Source organism: Lycorma delicatula, chromosome 1 (genome assembly GCF_047948215.1).
Source record: "Lycorma delicatula isolate Av1 chromosome 1, ASM4794821v1, whole genome shotgun sequence".
Lineage (NCBI taxonomy): Eukaryota > Metazoa > Arthropoda > Insecta > Hemiptera > Fulgoridae > Lycorma > Lycorma delicatula.
The window spans coordinates 392,460,516-392,474,239 of record NC_134455.1 but is presented as its reverse complement, the minus strand read 5'-3'; the positions used below and the strand labels follow the sequence as shown (position 1 = coordinate 392,474,239).

General features: G+C 36.7%; 1 protein-coding gene across 2 annotated transcripts in view; it reads left to right on the top strand.

Annotated features, from left to right (window-relative positions):
* The window catches only part of LOC142317362 (uncharacterized), a 116,837-nt gene that overhangs the window by 68,069 nt on the left and 35,044 nt on the right, over positions 1–13,724 (top strand). For both annotated transcript variants that reach the window (XM_075353860.1, XM_075353859.1), the window contains one exon: positions 6,188–6,223. In XM_075353860.1, coding sequence (XP_075209975.1) covers positions 6,188–6,223 — 36 coding nt within the window. The remainder of the gene's footprint in view (positions 1–6,187; positions 6,224–13,724) is intronic.

Below are 13,724 nucleotides of genomic sequence, written 5' to 3'. Positions count from 1 at the left end.
AACTAGTCAAGACACCTCCTATTGCGCTTTACGGGATGTACTGAGGCTGTACAAACTGCTATAAATGGTCGTGTGAAAGGAGAATACAACATTCAACTGTTCGGAGGTAAACAACTAAGAATAATTCCTGGGGACATCGAAGCCGAAAATAATCATAAATATATTTCGGGAACATGGTTTAATAGGCAGGCCATACCTTCGCTAGAAAGATCACTGAGCTTTTCGTGTCGTGATAAGAACCTACACTATTCGATTCAACTGGTGATGATCGAGGAAAAAATCGAAGGCCAAGGACATCGGTTGAGGACTAGAAAAATACACATTCCACAAGGTAACTAAGGAGCCCATTTCAGCTTTTTTTGTAAACCTGAAGCCGCAAGAGAACAATAAGACCATATTTGAATTGAAGTAAATAGCGAATTGCAGCGTGTCGTTCGTGCCATCGTGGAAACCGACAGGCCTCGTGCCTGTCGGTTTCTGTCGATGCCTGTTGATATGAGGTGTCAACTGAACGGGCAAAGCAAAAATAATTGTATGAGACCTTTCCGCTGTGTAAAGAGAGGGGAAAGCATGTGGGTAGTTCAAAATCTACGCCTGGAAATTGTTTCGGGATTCCAAGCAACATACTGGTCTACAGACCTGCATGCCGGATATACTTGAATTTTTATTACTTCAGGTATGTTATCTGCATAACTCTGTTAGAAAACATCTATGATTCAACGTAGGTCCACTTCCCCGTCTTACTTACATTGAGTACGATGGTGCTGAGGAGGGGAAGGAGGTTTTGTTTCATACGAAACATAACCTCGGTCAACACCTGAAGATGTTCATTCGGCCACAGACAATACCTATATACCTATATGCCGAAAGAGGCAGATCTAATTGTCTCAAAGCGGTGTCTTAGCGGAATTGGCAGCGATTCAGTAGGGCAGTATACAGGATTCTTCATAATAACGGCGCGGAGGCTGAGGATTTTGTTGAATAATATCAGAGACGAGACATTTAAGGAGTACATCGGTATATTAGACTGGACTTGAAATTGCATATTGGACTTGTACCTGTTTTTGTGAATGACTTGTTTTGTGATTTTCTTAGGAAACCCCTATCACATGCTTTTTGTCATGAGTCTTAGTTATGGCTCCAGTTGGGTAGCCGATTTTAATTATACTAGTTGTTAAAATAAAAAAATAAAAAACAAATCACACAATAAAATAAAAAAGAAATTGGAAAATATATTATTGTGAACTTTTTCAAGTTTTATACTGAAAATGTATATTTAAAATTTAATATTCGATATTGAATATTAGGAAATGAGATACAAAATAGTTAATTTCAATTTTTCATCTTTAAACAAATATCTATTACTTATTAATTAGAGTAATAGCTAAACTATTAAACTGCTATTTTAAAAATTGTAACGTGATCATCTCGACTCGGATATTCAATTATTCAAATGTGTACACCAATGTAGTTACTGAAGAATATATATATATATATATGTGTATATATATATATATATATATTATTACCACATAATGCCTAATTTAATTTCGGGTGACGAACACGGTGGCAACTCAGATGTTATCTAGCGCACACTATACGTACGCGCTGATACAAGCATCACTACCGCCGCGCAGATGACCGCGCAATTCTCCCCCATAGCGGCGCTGCAGCCCCACCACTCTCAGGCTCCAATAAAAAAGCAGGCACAAGAGAGAATTTTAAATTCATCGTTGACCACCAGGTGAAGACCAAGAAGAAGAAGACGGAAAAAGACAGAAGAATTTCCCTGGCCTTCTCCTGGTGGAATCTCCCGGCGAATGCCAATATCCCCGCCGGAGCAGCAGGCCTAGCCGACCCGCCTAGGGAGCCGCTGGACGCGGCCGCTACCTTACTGCTCCAGCTCGCCGGGCTTCGATCGCCCTGGCCAACGGATTCACAACAGAAGTAGCTGGCTCAGCGTAGGATCGCTCTGGGACAACCGCCTCGGCCGTGCCGGCGAAGGCCGACTGACGCCGATCCGTCATAACGGGGCTCTGGAGACCACCACTGCCACGCTGTAGTTGGGACTGCCGCTGAGGGAATGCCCGGTCTACGTTCAAAACGGCCCTTTTCAGGGCCACCACAAGGTTATGAATTACGAGCCGGCGAAGCCATTCGACGACAATATATATGTCTAGGGCTGAAACCTCTATATTAACGCCTGTCAAGTGTTACGAATCGTAAAGTTTCATAGGAAAATATTGATGAGATTTCTTTTCAAGTATGAATTCACTAATATAAACTATACAGTAAAATTAGATACTATTTATGGGTATTGAAAAAATTACCAGTGAATATATTTCACAAAAATGTCGTATTTCACCTGTATGCTGAAATAAAGATGAAGAGATAGAAATGTGTCCAACTGTCGAGCTTTCATAATTAATAATAATATATTATCAAATATAACGCTTATTTTTTAATTGTAAAAATTCATTTCAACTTGTTTTAGCAATCAAATTATAATTTTGTAACATTCCCAAAACAATTTGCCTATTTATTTTAAAATGGATATAATTGAAATGTTATCGAATTTTATCTGGTTTCTTGTTTTTGACATAAATTTTATTAATAATTCTACAACATTTTCGGAGGTATTTAAAGAATAATAATTATTCTTTAAGGCAATTTAAACCCAAGATAAATAAGTTATTTACATTAAGGGAAAACGTTTACACAGTATTTGCACACTACTGAGATGTGTGTGTGTATGTTTGGGGGGGGGTTGTTTAATTTTACTTACTAGAAGGACCAAGTAACTGACTAATGCCAACATATATGATAAATTTTAACTATTCTTATCGAGTGAGTCTATATACTCGTAAATATACGTATATCATTTATATTCGTCTACGAACTAACAGATTTTGTATAGACATGTGTACGATTATTTTGTGGTTTAATTACATGCATTAAACCACATATTTCTAAAATGTTATTGAAGATTGTTAGTTTAATAATTTTGAGGAAGAAATTTATTATTGTTTTTCATTTTATGGGCGGGTGGTTCAGGTATCAACTACTTTGGTCATTAGCCTTTTCCCAAACAAGAAAAAGAAAAAACCTTTCCAACCCAGAAAAACTAACTGTATGCAACCATTGTGAAAATAAAATATATTTGAAAAATTCAAAATCTATAGTTAAAACATATCACATTTATTTATCGCTTAGGTTTTTCCTTAGGCGATTCCTTCTTACTTTATTTTTCCATCCTCCTGACGGCTTCCACGTAAGATGACAAGGTATCTTAAGTCTCGAAGATGTTATCTTAGTCCTTTCTCGATTCCAGGGTGGTTTTGCGGCCAGAATCAATTTGATATCAACCTAGATGGAGCCGTTACCATTGTTGTCTCATAATGTAAACTTAATGCACTTCCCAATGACATATTCTGTGCAGCTGAAATATTCGGCCACTGCAGGGGCCCTCTCTGCGTTTGGAATTTCTATAGCTGCATAATCTATAATTCCTTTACCCAAGGCCTTTTCTATCATAACGTCCATCGCACCAAGCTTAGCCTTCTTCTGGATTCTTTTCTAAACTTTCCTTCACTTTATAACTGCTTGAAGTACTCCAGTCTTTCGACCACTTATAAGCCAGTTTAGTTTTTTGCCTTTTCAGATGCATTCTTAACATCTTTACCCAACGTTTATCGGTGTATGGATCTTCACGGGTTTTGCTAGTTCTTTTTGCTGAGGAGATTTTATCCTAATATCTCTAACTCAATCACAGCAAGAAGGCTCTGCTCCACGTTAACTCTTAACTGGTCGCTTCTGGTCTATAAGACCCGAGACACTATTTTATATTTAAAGTTTAATATTTGCCTCAATGATATTAGGTTGGCAAACCTGCCTGCTAATCTCCTATCGTCATCCGTTCTATCAGTCAATATCCAACTTACCTAGGTTTTGTGTAATATAAGTAAGACAAATTAGCTATTTGACCCGACGCGACCAGGTGTGTTACATTATTAACAATTTTCTTAAAACTTTAGACCATATTTTAGTAAAAAATTTACTTGTTAAAAGGTATCTCACTTCGGGAAACCCAAAAAAATTTGAACAAAATAAAAATACATTTGAAGATCAAGACATTACTGTACTTTATGTTCAACAACCAGAGGAGCAAGATTGGAATTTAGAAGGAAACGTAAACGCTGTCACCTTTGCTTGAGCACCAAGGACAATTATTATAACATTGTGTGTATGAAACGCGGGCACAATATTTTTTTAAATTCACACTTCTTTTATTTGTAAAGATATTGATTAATGTTAGTGTTGGAAATAAGGAATTTCTAACTCTGAAATAATAAATTTAAGAAAAAATATACACAAATGTACTGTTGATGACATCAATTTGACACCAGGCAAATTGTGCATTCTTTACTTGTAAATGTTCGGCTCAGTTCGAATATTTTTATTTGAAAACATATTTACAGATGAGTTATATGTTTTTATTCAATCAATCGAGAATAATTATATTTTTACGACAGCAACGTTCAATAAAAATGAAGATCATTCTCTATTTTTTACAAGGTTTTGTAATTAACGTTTTTCTTTGATTATTCTGTTTTAAACAAGGAGATATTTATTTTTATTTAAATAAAAAATAATTTTTTTTAGAATATAATTTTTCATTTCTTTTTAATTTGAATAATGTAATATTAATTTACGAATGTTCAGGTCATAGTGACCCGACTCAGCTAGTAATATTATAAAAAGAGCGTGACCAGTTAAGGGTATAAATAGGATGATGAAAGAGAAAAATCCGCTTTTGTATTAATCGTTATTATTCGAGGTGTTCGACTGCTGACAATTTCCCTTGTTTCAGGATAACATAGTTTATGCAAGATTTTAACTTCCTGGATAATCATTTCCATTGTGTGAACCAGACAGTTTCATGAACGGCAGTTGCGATTCCCTTTGCAGTTTATGCAAACTGGGGAATCTTTGCAAGGATGACCTTCATGATATTCCATTCCACGAATACAGATTTCTTGCTTTTCATTAATATAAGTGCACTGTGTTGGAAACTCTAGCATTAAATTATTGCATAGGTTGCGTTAAACACAAATCAAATGAACACAAATCAAAAGAACGTTACCATTTCACATCATGTTCAACCTCCGTCTTTGTGTCACACATTGACTTGAGAATTTCTTTAAGTTTCTTCTTCAGTGTAATAAGAAAGATCGGGACAAACAACTCCTTTCAATGAGTGTGTAATGAGATTCGAACGCAAGAAACTCACCGATCTACATTAAAGTTTGAACATTTTGGGTTTGACAGTCATTTTCAGTTTCGACGTACAGATGGTCAAAAGTCTTATATTAATATTATAGTTAAATTTATTTGTAATAAATAAAATAATAGATATATTCATAAATAACTATTACAGAAAGAAATATGAGACAACGTGTACATAATAAATAAAGAACAAGCAAATACGGTATCTATAAAGTGAAGAGAAAAAACGACGTTGAAAATAAATAAATAATTTTTTTTTTTTTTAATTACATTGAAACACTTTTGCAGAGAATTGAAGAAACCAGTATAAGATAGAATGACCTTTTAAACACACAAATTAAGAAGTAGAAAGATATATAATGCAAAATTTGTTGAATTATTAAAACAGCAAAATAATTGTAACTCCTGAGTTACAGGAACTTTTCCTCCTATCACTATTTTTTAAATGAAAAAAAAAATGTTTTTGTATCTTGATTCGAATGGGATATCATGAGGAAATCATGATGAATTTATTTAGGTTAACCGTTCAAAGTAGAATTTATAAGTAAGGACTTTATAACCTCTAGTATAAATAATGAGAGTATAATAGTCAGGCAGAAAAGAAATAGAACATGAAATAAGATTCTCTATCATGATACAGATAGTATAAGTCTAATTCTAGAAATAAATTTAACATTTGAAAACTATGAAACCTGATTAGAATTTGAACCCAGAATATTTTGATTGATACCAAATTTGCATATGGTATAAAATAAATTTAAAAACTTCTGAAACAATTATTTTATTTATAAGTACGTATTTTATTTATTTATACACTTACTTAATTTAATTTTTATATATTTTATTTAATTTATTCCACTGGATCCCTTTCAATGTAATATTTAATTTTTCATTGTTTCAGAATGGACTGTACATATGTTTCTCTTACTTATAAATGGTAAAAAATTTATTTATGTGTGTTTTAATTATACTCAAAAAATATAAATCCTTAATATTGGTTCATTAATGTGGTAAAAGTTTTGAAATCTAATTTGTTTTGAAAAACTATGCAATCATTAAGAAATGTCCTTTTTTCATATATTTTTCTTAAAATTAAAAGCTATTAATAAAGAAAAATTACTTTACCTTTTCAGCAGTAGTTAAAACGAGCCGGTTCTGAAACACTTCAAGGTCATTGGTTGTCGCGATCGAACCGGACGTCTGGGGTATGATGTCATCGGGTAGTGTGGTGGGGGACCTCGATTCGGTGTATCTGCATAGATCTAAATCCTGCATCTTATATAGTTCTGAGAAGATTTATGTGATCTCCGAGGTGTAGATCTTGTGATTCAATTGTATTCAGTCTCTGGGCTATAGACGCTCATAAATGTAACCTGAAATTATTTCAATACAAAAAACTTTCCGATAATAATGCAAAAGAAATCGCATTCCTCATCAACATTGGGGAAGATATAGAAAGTTTGCTTAAAAATATAATTAAAAGACAGGTTCGATTACCTACAGTTTTTTCTGGAATACAAAATTTAGTACAGAAAACGAAGGTACTTTGGAATAAGATGATAAAGAAATCTGCATCGTGTGATTATCGAGTAAATTATGTAGGTGAAATAGAAGGGGGATCGAAAAAACATTTCTTATTGCTACCAAGGTGGATAACAGTCGATATCTGATAGCGTCGACAACTTGTTGATCCGTATAAACATAAACTGTAAAAGGGTGCGGTTACCGGACCAAAGACAAGGTAAGATCAATCCTTGACAACGGTCCACCTCGGGAATCAAAAACAAAAAGTTCTAGGTTAGAACTGTGTAAACCGTCATTAGTCAACATAATAGAATGCTCATTCAATAACGACCTGGTTACATACTACCATATTAATAAAAAGATAAAAGAAGAAAGCAAACTATATTAAGAACGCGAAGAAGATATACACAGATTCCTACTCAGCCTTAAACAGAATGTTGTAAATCTACTTACCGAGTCGCTTAGAGAATGTAAAACAAAAACCATAAAATTCAATCTATTCCTAGAATGTGTACATGAAAGACGAAGAAAAATGGTAGACAGTAACAAAGAACACAAAACATAAGATACAAACTTTAAAACAGAATTGATACTAGTTATCAACAAAGCCGATATTGTCAAAGCACTAATTAAGGCTTTTCAATAAAATAATAAACGAAGAGAAGGAATTTATAATTAAAGAAAGCGGGTGGTCTTTGCTGAGCATAGACAGTCTGGTAGTCCCATAAACAAATACTTCCCCTTAAGGGATTCAACACAGGTATACCTCCCTAAAGAAATTAAAGAAAAGAAAGCTGTGATTAATGTCAAAATGAAGTACTGCTTCAAAACTATATTATCGATACATGTGACCGGACCGAATCCTCAGTTAATTGAACGATACTATTTTTTGGACGATAAATATGACTTCCATGAAAAAATATTCAACTCAAATAATAGACAGCTAGGTTCGAGAAAGCTAATAAGTTTTCGATAAACGTATATGTACTAAAGAAATACAATGAAATAAAAGCTATAAAAGTGTGCGATGAGGAAGAATCTGTTCATTATGATTTGCTGTACATTAACGTAGAAAAGAGCAGTCACTATAGCTATATATCAAATCTATCCCGTGTAGTTCGATCACAGCTGACGAAAATTTATCATAAAATAGAAATAATGCAAATGATGCTTCACCTCCTTCCGGTAAGTCGTCGATTGTGACAGGAAAATGCAGGTTTACCTTTGATGCTGTTTGATGAACAAACCGGCTAATTTTAAAATGCCACAACATAGGAAATTTGGTACACCGTCTACATTATCGTTTAAGAATTACCAAAACTTGTTTCCCGTTCATGTCGTCAACAAGATTCAAGAACATTGCAGGTTTACCGGCTGGTTCAGGTTAGCTTTTATAACAGTTGCAACCTGCGCAGAACCAAGTAAATCAGTATCACTGCCTTCGTCCAAAAATGTATTAGGCTGCAATTCTCACTTCATCAAAAAAGAACTGGAATATGACGGCAAAATGATATTCATTTTGATACCGAAAACGACTGGAAAATTCATTACGTTTACTAAGATCATCTGCGAAAATATACCGGTAAAGAATTTAGACAGATTCCAGTTTATGATGGCCAGATTTGAAAAACTGGCATCCGACTTACCGGAATACGCATTCCAGCATATCTGGAAGTATATCAGGGAACAAGAATTGCCACTAGTTACAAGAAAATATCCTTACGACTACACCGACTCCAGTTCGAAGCTTGAAGAAATGGCTTTACCTTCTAAGGAACATTTGTACATTGGAATAACCAACTCTAACAAAGATGAAGACGATTATAAACATGCACAAAATGTATGGAATTACTTCGTCTGAAACAGGTTTGGTAAACACAGTTATGGCTATTTGAGACGTGACGTCCTGTTACTGGTGGACATATATTAAAACTTTGAAACGCTATGCTTAAACACATACAATCTAGATGAAGCACATTACGTATTGGCTCCAGGGGTGGCTTTAGACGCTATACTGTGTATAACGCAAGTTCAGTTACAGCTGTTCACCTACAAACACGTGTATATGTTCATCCAGTCAGACAGTCAGACATAAGAGGTGGTATAACGACTTGTGTAAAGAAGCATGATGAGGCTGATAACCCATACCACAAAAACAGCTAAGATAGCCTATGTAGATGCCAATAATTTCTACGGCTACAATAATCTCGTCAGATCCTCATTCACAATTCGAATGGGTAGATGAACAAAACTAACGCGTATGTGACTTTCTAATGATGAATGCAAACGACGATGAGATCGGTTATATTGTATAAATGGACGTTGATTATTCTTTTCATCTCACGATTTTGACAACGAGCTACCTTTTCTGCCGACAAACGGAAAGCCATCTGGTTTTGTGTGTCCTTCGCATTGGTGGCATCCTGAGTGAGGCAAGATGGAATATGTATTGATGCCTTTGAAAATGGCTTCTAGTAAAGCCTCTCAGAGCTTGATAAGGAGGGGTTGGTGTGGCGTTTATATTCGTCCCATGGCGGGTGTCTTTCCCTTCGGGATTAGGATGTACAATACACTGACGACACTATTTCTGAAATAGCATTACTTTTGCCATTATGTTGTTCTAAGGCCATCAGAAATGGCTTTTTCGGGACAAAGTTGCGTAAAATGTTACAGTTTCACCAAAGTCCTTGGCTGAAAGGCTACATCGATTTCAATACCGCTTTAAGACATAAGTAAGGAATGATTTCGAGAATGACTTTTAAAAGCTAATAAATCACTTTGTGTTCGGCAAATACGTGGAAAACGTTCGAAGTTGAATCAGTCTCAAACTAGCAACTGATCGGAAACAGCTGATAAATCCATCGCCAAGCCTGCATTCAAAGACCGAGATATAAATAAAGAAAACTTGTTGTAGGAATATGGTAAGATACTGTCTATCTCGATAATCAAATCTACGTCGGTCTTAGACGTAAGTAAAATATTCACTACTCGGTGATGAAGGGAAATATGGTCCAAAAATACAACTACTATTTATGGATACCAATATCTCCATCTACGAGATCCAAACTAACGACATTTACGAGGTCATGAGAGATCCAGATTTGATCTGCCACTTTGATAAGTCAGATTTTGCAAAAGTCCATCTAAACTATAAATCTACGAACAAAAATTACTTGTAAAATTTAAAGATGAGACAAACGGTATTGTGATTATGGATTATATTGAACAGAGAGCTATGTTTTACACTTTCCGCACCGCTTACGTTAAGCTAACCAAAAAAGCGATAAGAGAAAAGAAAAACTTGGCGTACAGTAATATCTCCTTCGACAATTACAGTGCCTGCTTGGACGATACCAAAAATGAAATCCACACGTCAATACGAATTACAGTTTTATCAGACGCCTTCCCTAAAAGGCTACATCGTCCTCAATACTGTCTCATTTCCTTATTAAAACATATGCGAAAACATATCAGTAAATTATGAGAACATATTTCTGTTTATGATGGCCAGCTTAGACAAACTGGTATCCAACTTACCGAAATACGCATTCCAACATATTTGAAAGCACTTCACAGAACAAGACATACCAATAGTTATAAGAAAAGATTTATATCTTTACGACTATACCGATTCCTGGTCGAAGCTCGAAGCAATGACCTTACTTTCTAAAGAACAGTTCTACAGCGCGTCAACCAGCTCGAACGTAAATGAAGACGAGTGCAAACATGCACAAAATGTATGGAATTACTTCGTCTGCTACACGTTCGGTGAATACAGTAATGGATATCTGAAATGTGACGTTCTGTTACTGGTGGACACATTCGAACATATTGGATCGCTATGATCATACACATACAATCTAGATGCAGCTCATTACGTATTGGCTCTACAGCTGGATTTAGACACCATAATATATAAAACGCAAGTTCAGTTAGATCTGTTCACAGATCCAAACATGTACATGTTCATCGAGTCAGATATAAGAGGCGACATAATGACACGTGTAACGAAACACGCTGAGGAAAACAGTCCATAAAACAAAACCCGCTATGATGGCCTATGCTAATGCCAATAATTTGTGTGGCTGGAGCATATCTCGTCATCTCATTCACAGTTCCAATGGGTAGGCGAACGACAACACCACCGCGAATTCGATAGTCTAATGACGCATGCAGACGACGATGTGATCGGTTAAATTGTAGAGATTGACGTTGAATATTCTTCCCATCTCACAACTTAGACAATGTGCTGCCTTTTCTGGAGACAAACGAAAAGACGCCCGGTTTTGTGAGGCCTTTGCATTGATAGCATCTTGACAGGCAAGATAGAATATGTTGAGCCTTTTAAAGATGACTTCTGGCAAAACCTCTCAGAGCTTGATTCAAAACGGGACGGTGGGGCGTTTAGATTCGTCACATGGTGGGTGTCTTCGCCTTCGGGGTTAGGACGTATAATGTACTGACGACACTATTTCTGAGTCATACTTTTGCTATTAGGTTGCTCAAGGCGATCAGAAATGGCTTGCTTGAGACAAAGATGCGTAAAAATATTAAAGTTTTGCCAAAGTCCTTGGCTAAAAGGCTAGTTATTTTTATTTTTTAGAAATTGTGGATGACGTAAAACGTGAAATAGCCGAAAGGTTACATCGACTGGCTGAACGCAATTAGCCGACTCATACTGTAGAACTGAAGGTTCTCAACGACTTCTACCAAGCCACATTAGTCCTAATGATTCCTTATTCTAAAATAACCAAAGGGTATTGTTACATTATGACTATGATAGATTGGTTTTCTAAATTCCATTCGCTTATCGAATTTATCATTCGCTTTATCGAATTCCATTCGATAAAAAGGACTACCGCTGATGATGTAGTTCCTCGATGAGGTTGCTATGTTCAACCGTTATCGTTAATTTTAAGGGTTGTGTAATGTAATAATGACTCCTAACCTCTGTTGTAGTAATCCTTCCTTGAGATAATGGCTGGCCACCAGCCAAACTAACTCCAAGCGCTGTTAAATGGTGGACAGGTAATAGCTGGCATACAGCGACCGAGCCGTGGCAGCCTAAATTGCTGCCTTTTAGATATAAGAACTTCGATAGTTTTAATTGTAACAAGGGGTGCGCATCCCCGATTTAGTTTTATTGTTGACAAGTGAGTGACTGGGACACTTAAGCGGGTGCTGTACGGCACCCTGCTTAATTCGCTCACGCATGTTAGGTAGCTCATTAGGAGCAGATAGGATCGAGGTCGCTATACAATTTTTAGAGGCACAGTAGCCGTTTTTTGGCACGGAACATTTGGTCTATGCTCTAGGGCGACCGAATGGGGTGGTGGTGGGAGAAATGCCAGCTAACAAAAACCAAACTATTAATCGTTTAAGAGATATACAGTTAGAATTAAATATGAGGTTACACGAAGTGGAAAACATCAATCGTTTAAGCAAAACTTTCTTTACGCAAGATTTCTTGCAAGCTGCTCTCAACATACATGGAAAATAGAATCAGTATACATGAATACATGAATGAAATAAGTTACACGTATCGGAAGCCATCACAGCACATGTTATCAATAACGAAAAAGCAAAATCGATTAGAGAAAAATTAACGAGGAGAACGACATATGGAAGAAAATGACTGGGAAGATCTTCCTCGTAGGTTTTGAAATCAGACCCAATGTTTGTGATAGTTTCCAATTTTGTTAAATAACAAGGCTTCACAACTTGTAATTACAAGTAGCTTTGGCTAATAAGTCCGTTAATAAGAAGTGAAAAACTACGACTAGCAAATGTTGGTGAAGTTGTGTCATCATGGTTCTGTACTTGCGAATACTAAAATACTACAGCTTACTCTGTATTGGTCTTCGAAACAGTTGTGAAGTACGCACCTTTTACCGGTAAAGTGTAGCCTATAAAATAGGTTCGTGCTGATTGATACTGGTCTAGTTACCATATGTTCTATTTGTTCTGATGAGAATGTTGATGGGGAGAGTGCACTTCTCGCCTGAAATCCACGTCTTTCAGGTCCAAGATAGAGGCGCGGTGGTCGCTCGCTATATCTTCTGAGAGAACCATCCACTGGTACTGATTCTTCCTCCACCTACAGTCCAGGATGGTGAGGTCAAGCACCGACCGATGACCTCTCGCTACGTACTCTCTTGGGCGTGTCGTCATTAATGCAGATGAAGCCGGCAGTTTCCAGGAGATCACCAAGGATCTGTCCCCTCCTGTTGATGTATTGACTGCCAGCCGCCATCATCTTGCTGTTAAAATCACCCAACATTACGATCCTCTTGGTTGAATTGATAATCACACTTTGTAAAGTGTTGATGAAGATGGCCCACGAATAGAGCTGTTTCAGTCTCAACAGCCACCACGCCCCTACCTCTAAACTCCATTGTATACTATGACTTACGTCCATAATGGCAACATCTCCCGACATATCAACAGTCTATCCAAGTTTGGCAGCTTCATATTTATTGGGCTCGGTGACCACAAGGAGGTCTACGTTCTTGTCTGCAACAATACGACTGATTAAGTTGTGAGCGAGAATACTCCTATTGACATTCGCTAACATGTTCCTAATCATGCGATTTTTTCTTACATTGCCATGCTCCAGTCCTGTGTTCACCGCTCTTACAATCGAGGCATTGCTTAGGTTCCAGGCAATCTGCTATCTTGTGACCTCCGCTGCCGCAGTTGAAACACAGGTCGAGCCTATCTGGGTCCTTGCATTCGTGCCTCCTATGTCCTGTGCCCCAACAACGGTAGCACCTATCTTCATCTTCCCGGTTGTATGCTCGGCAGCTAATCCATCCGATTCTTATTCTCGACCAGTTTGCATGGCGCTCTGTAAGAGGTCATGACCGTGACGTTTTGTGTCCCTCCGAAGCCCTTTCTCATGGATGTTATCTTGA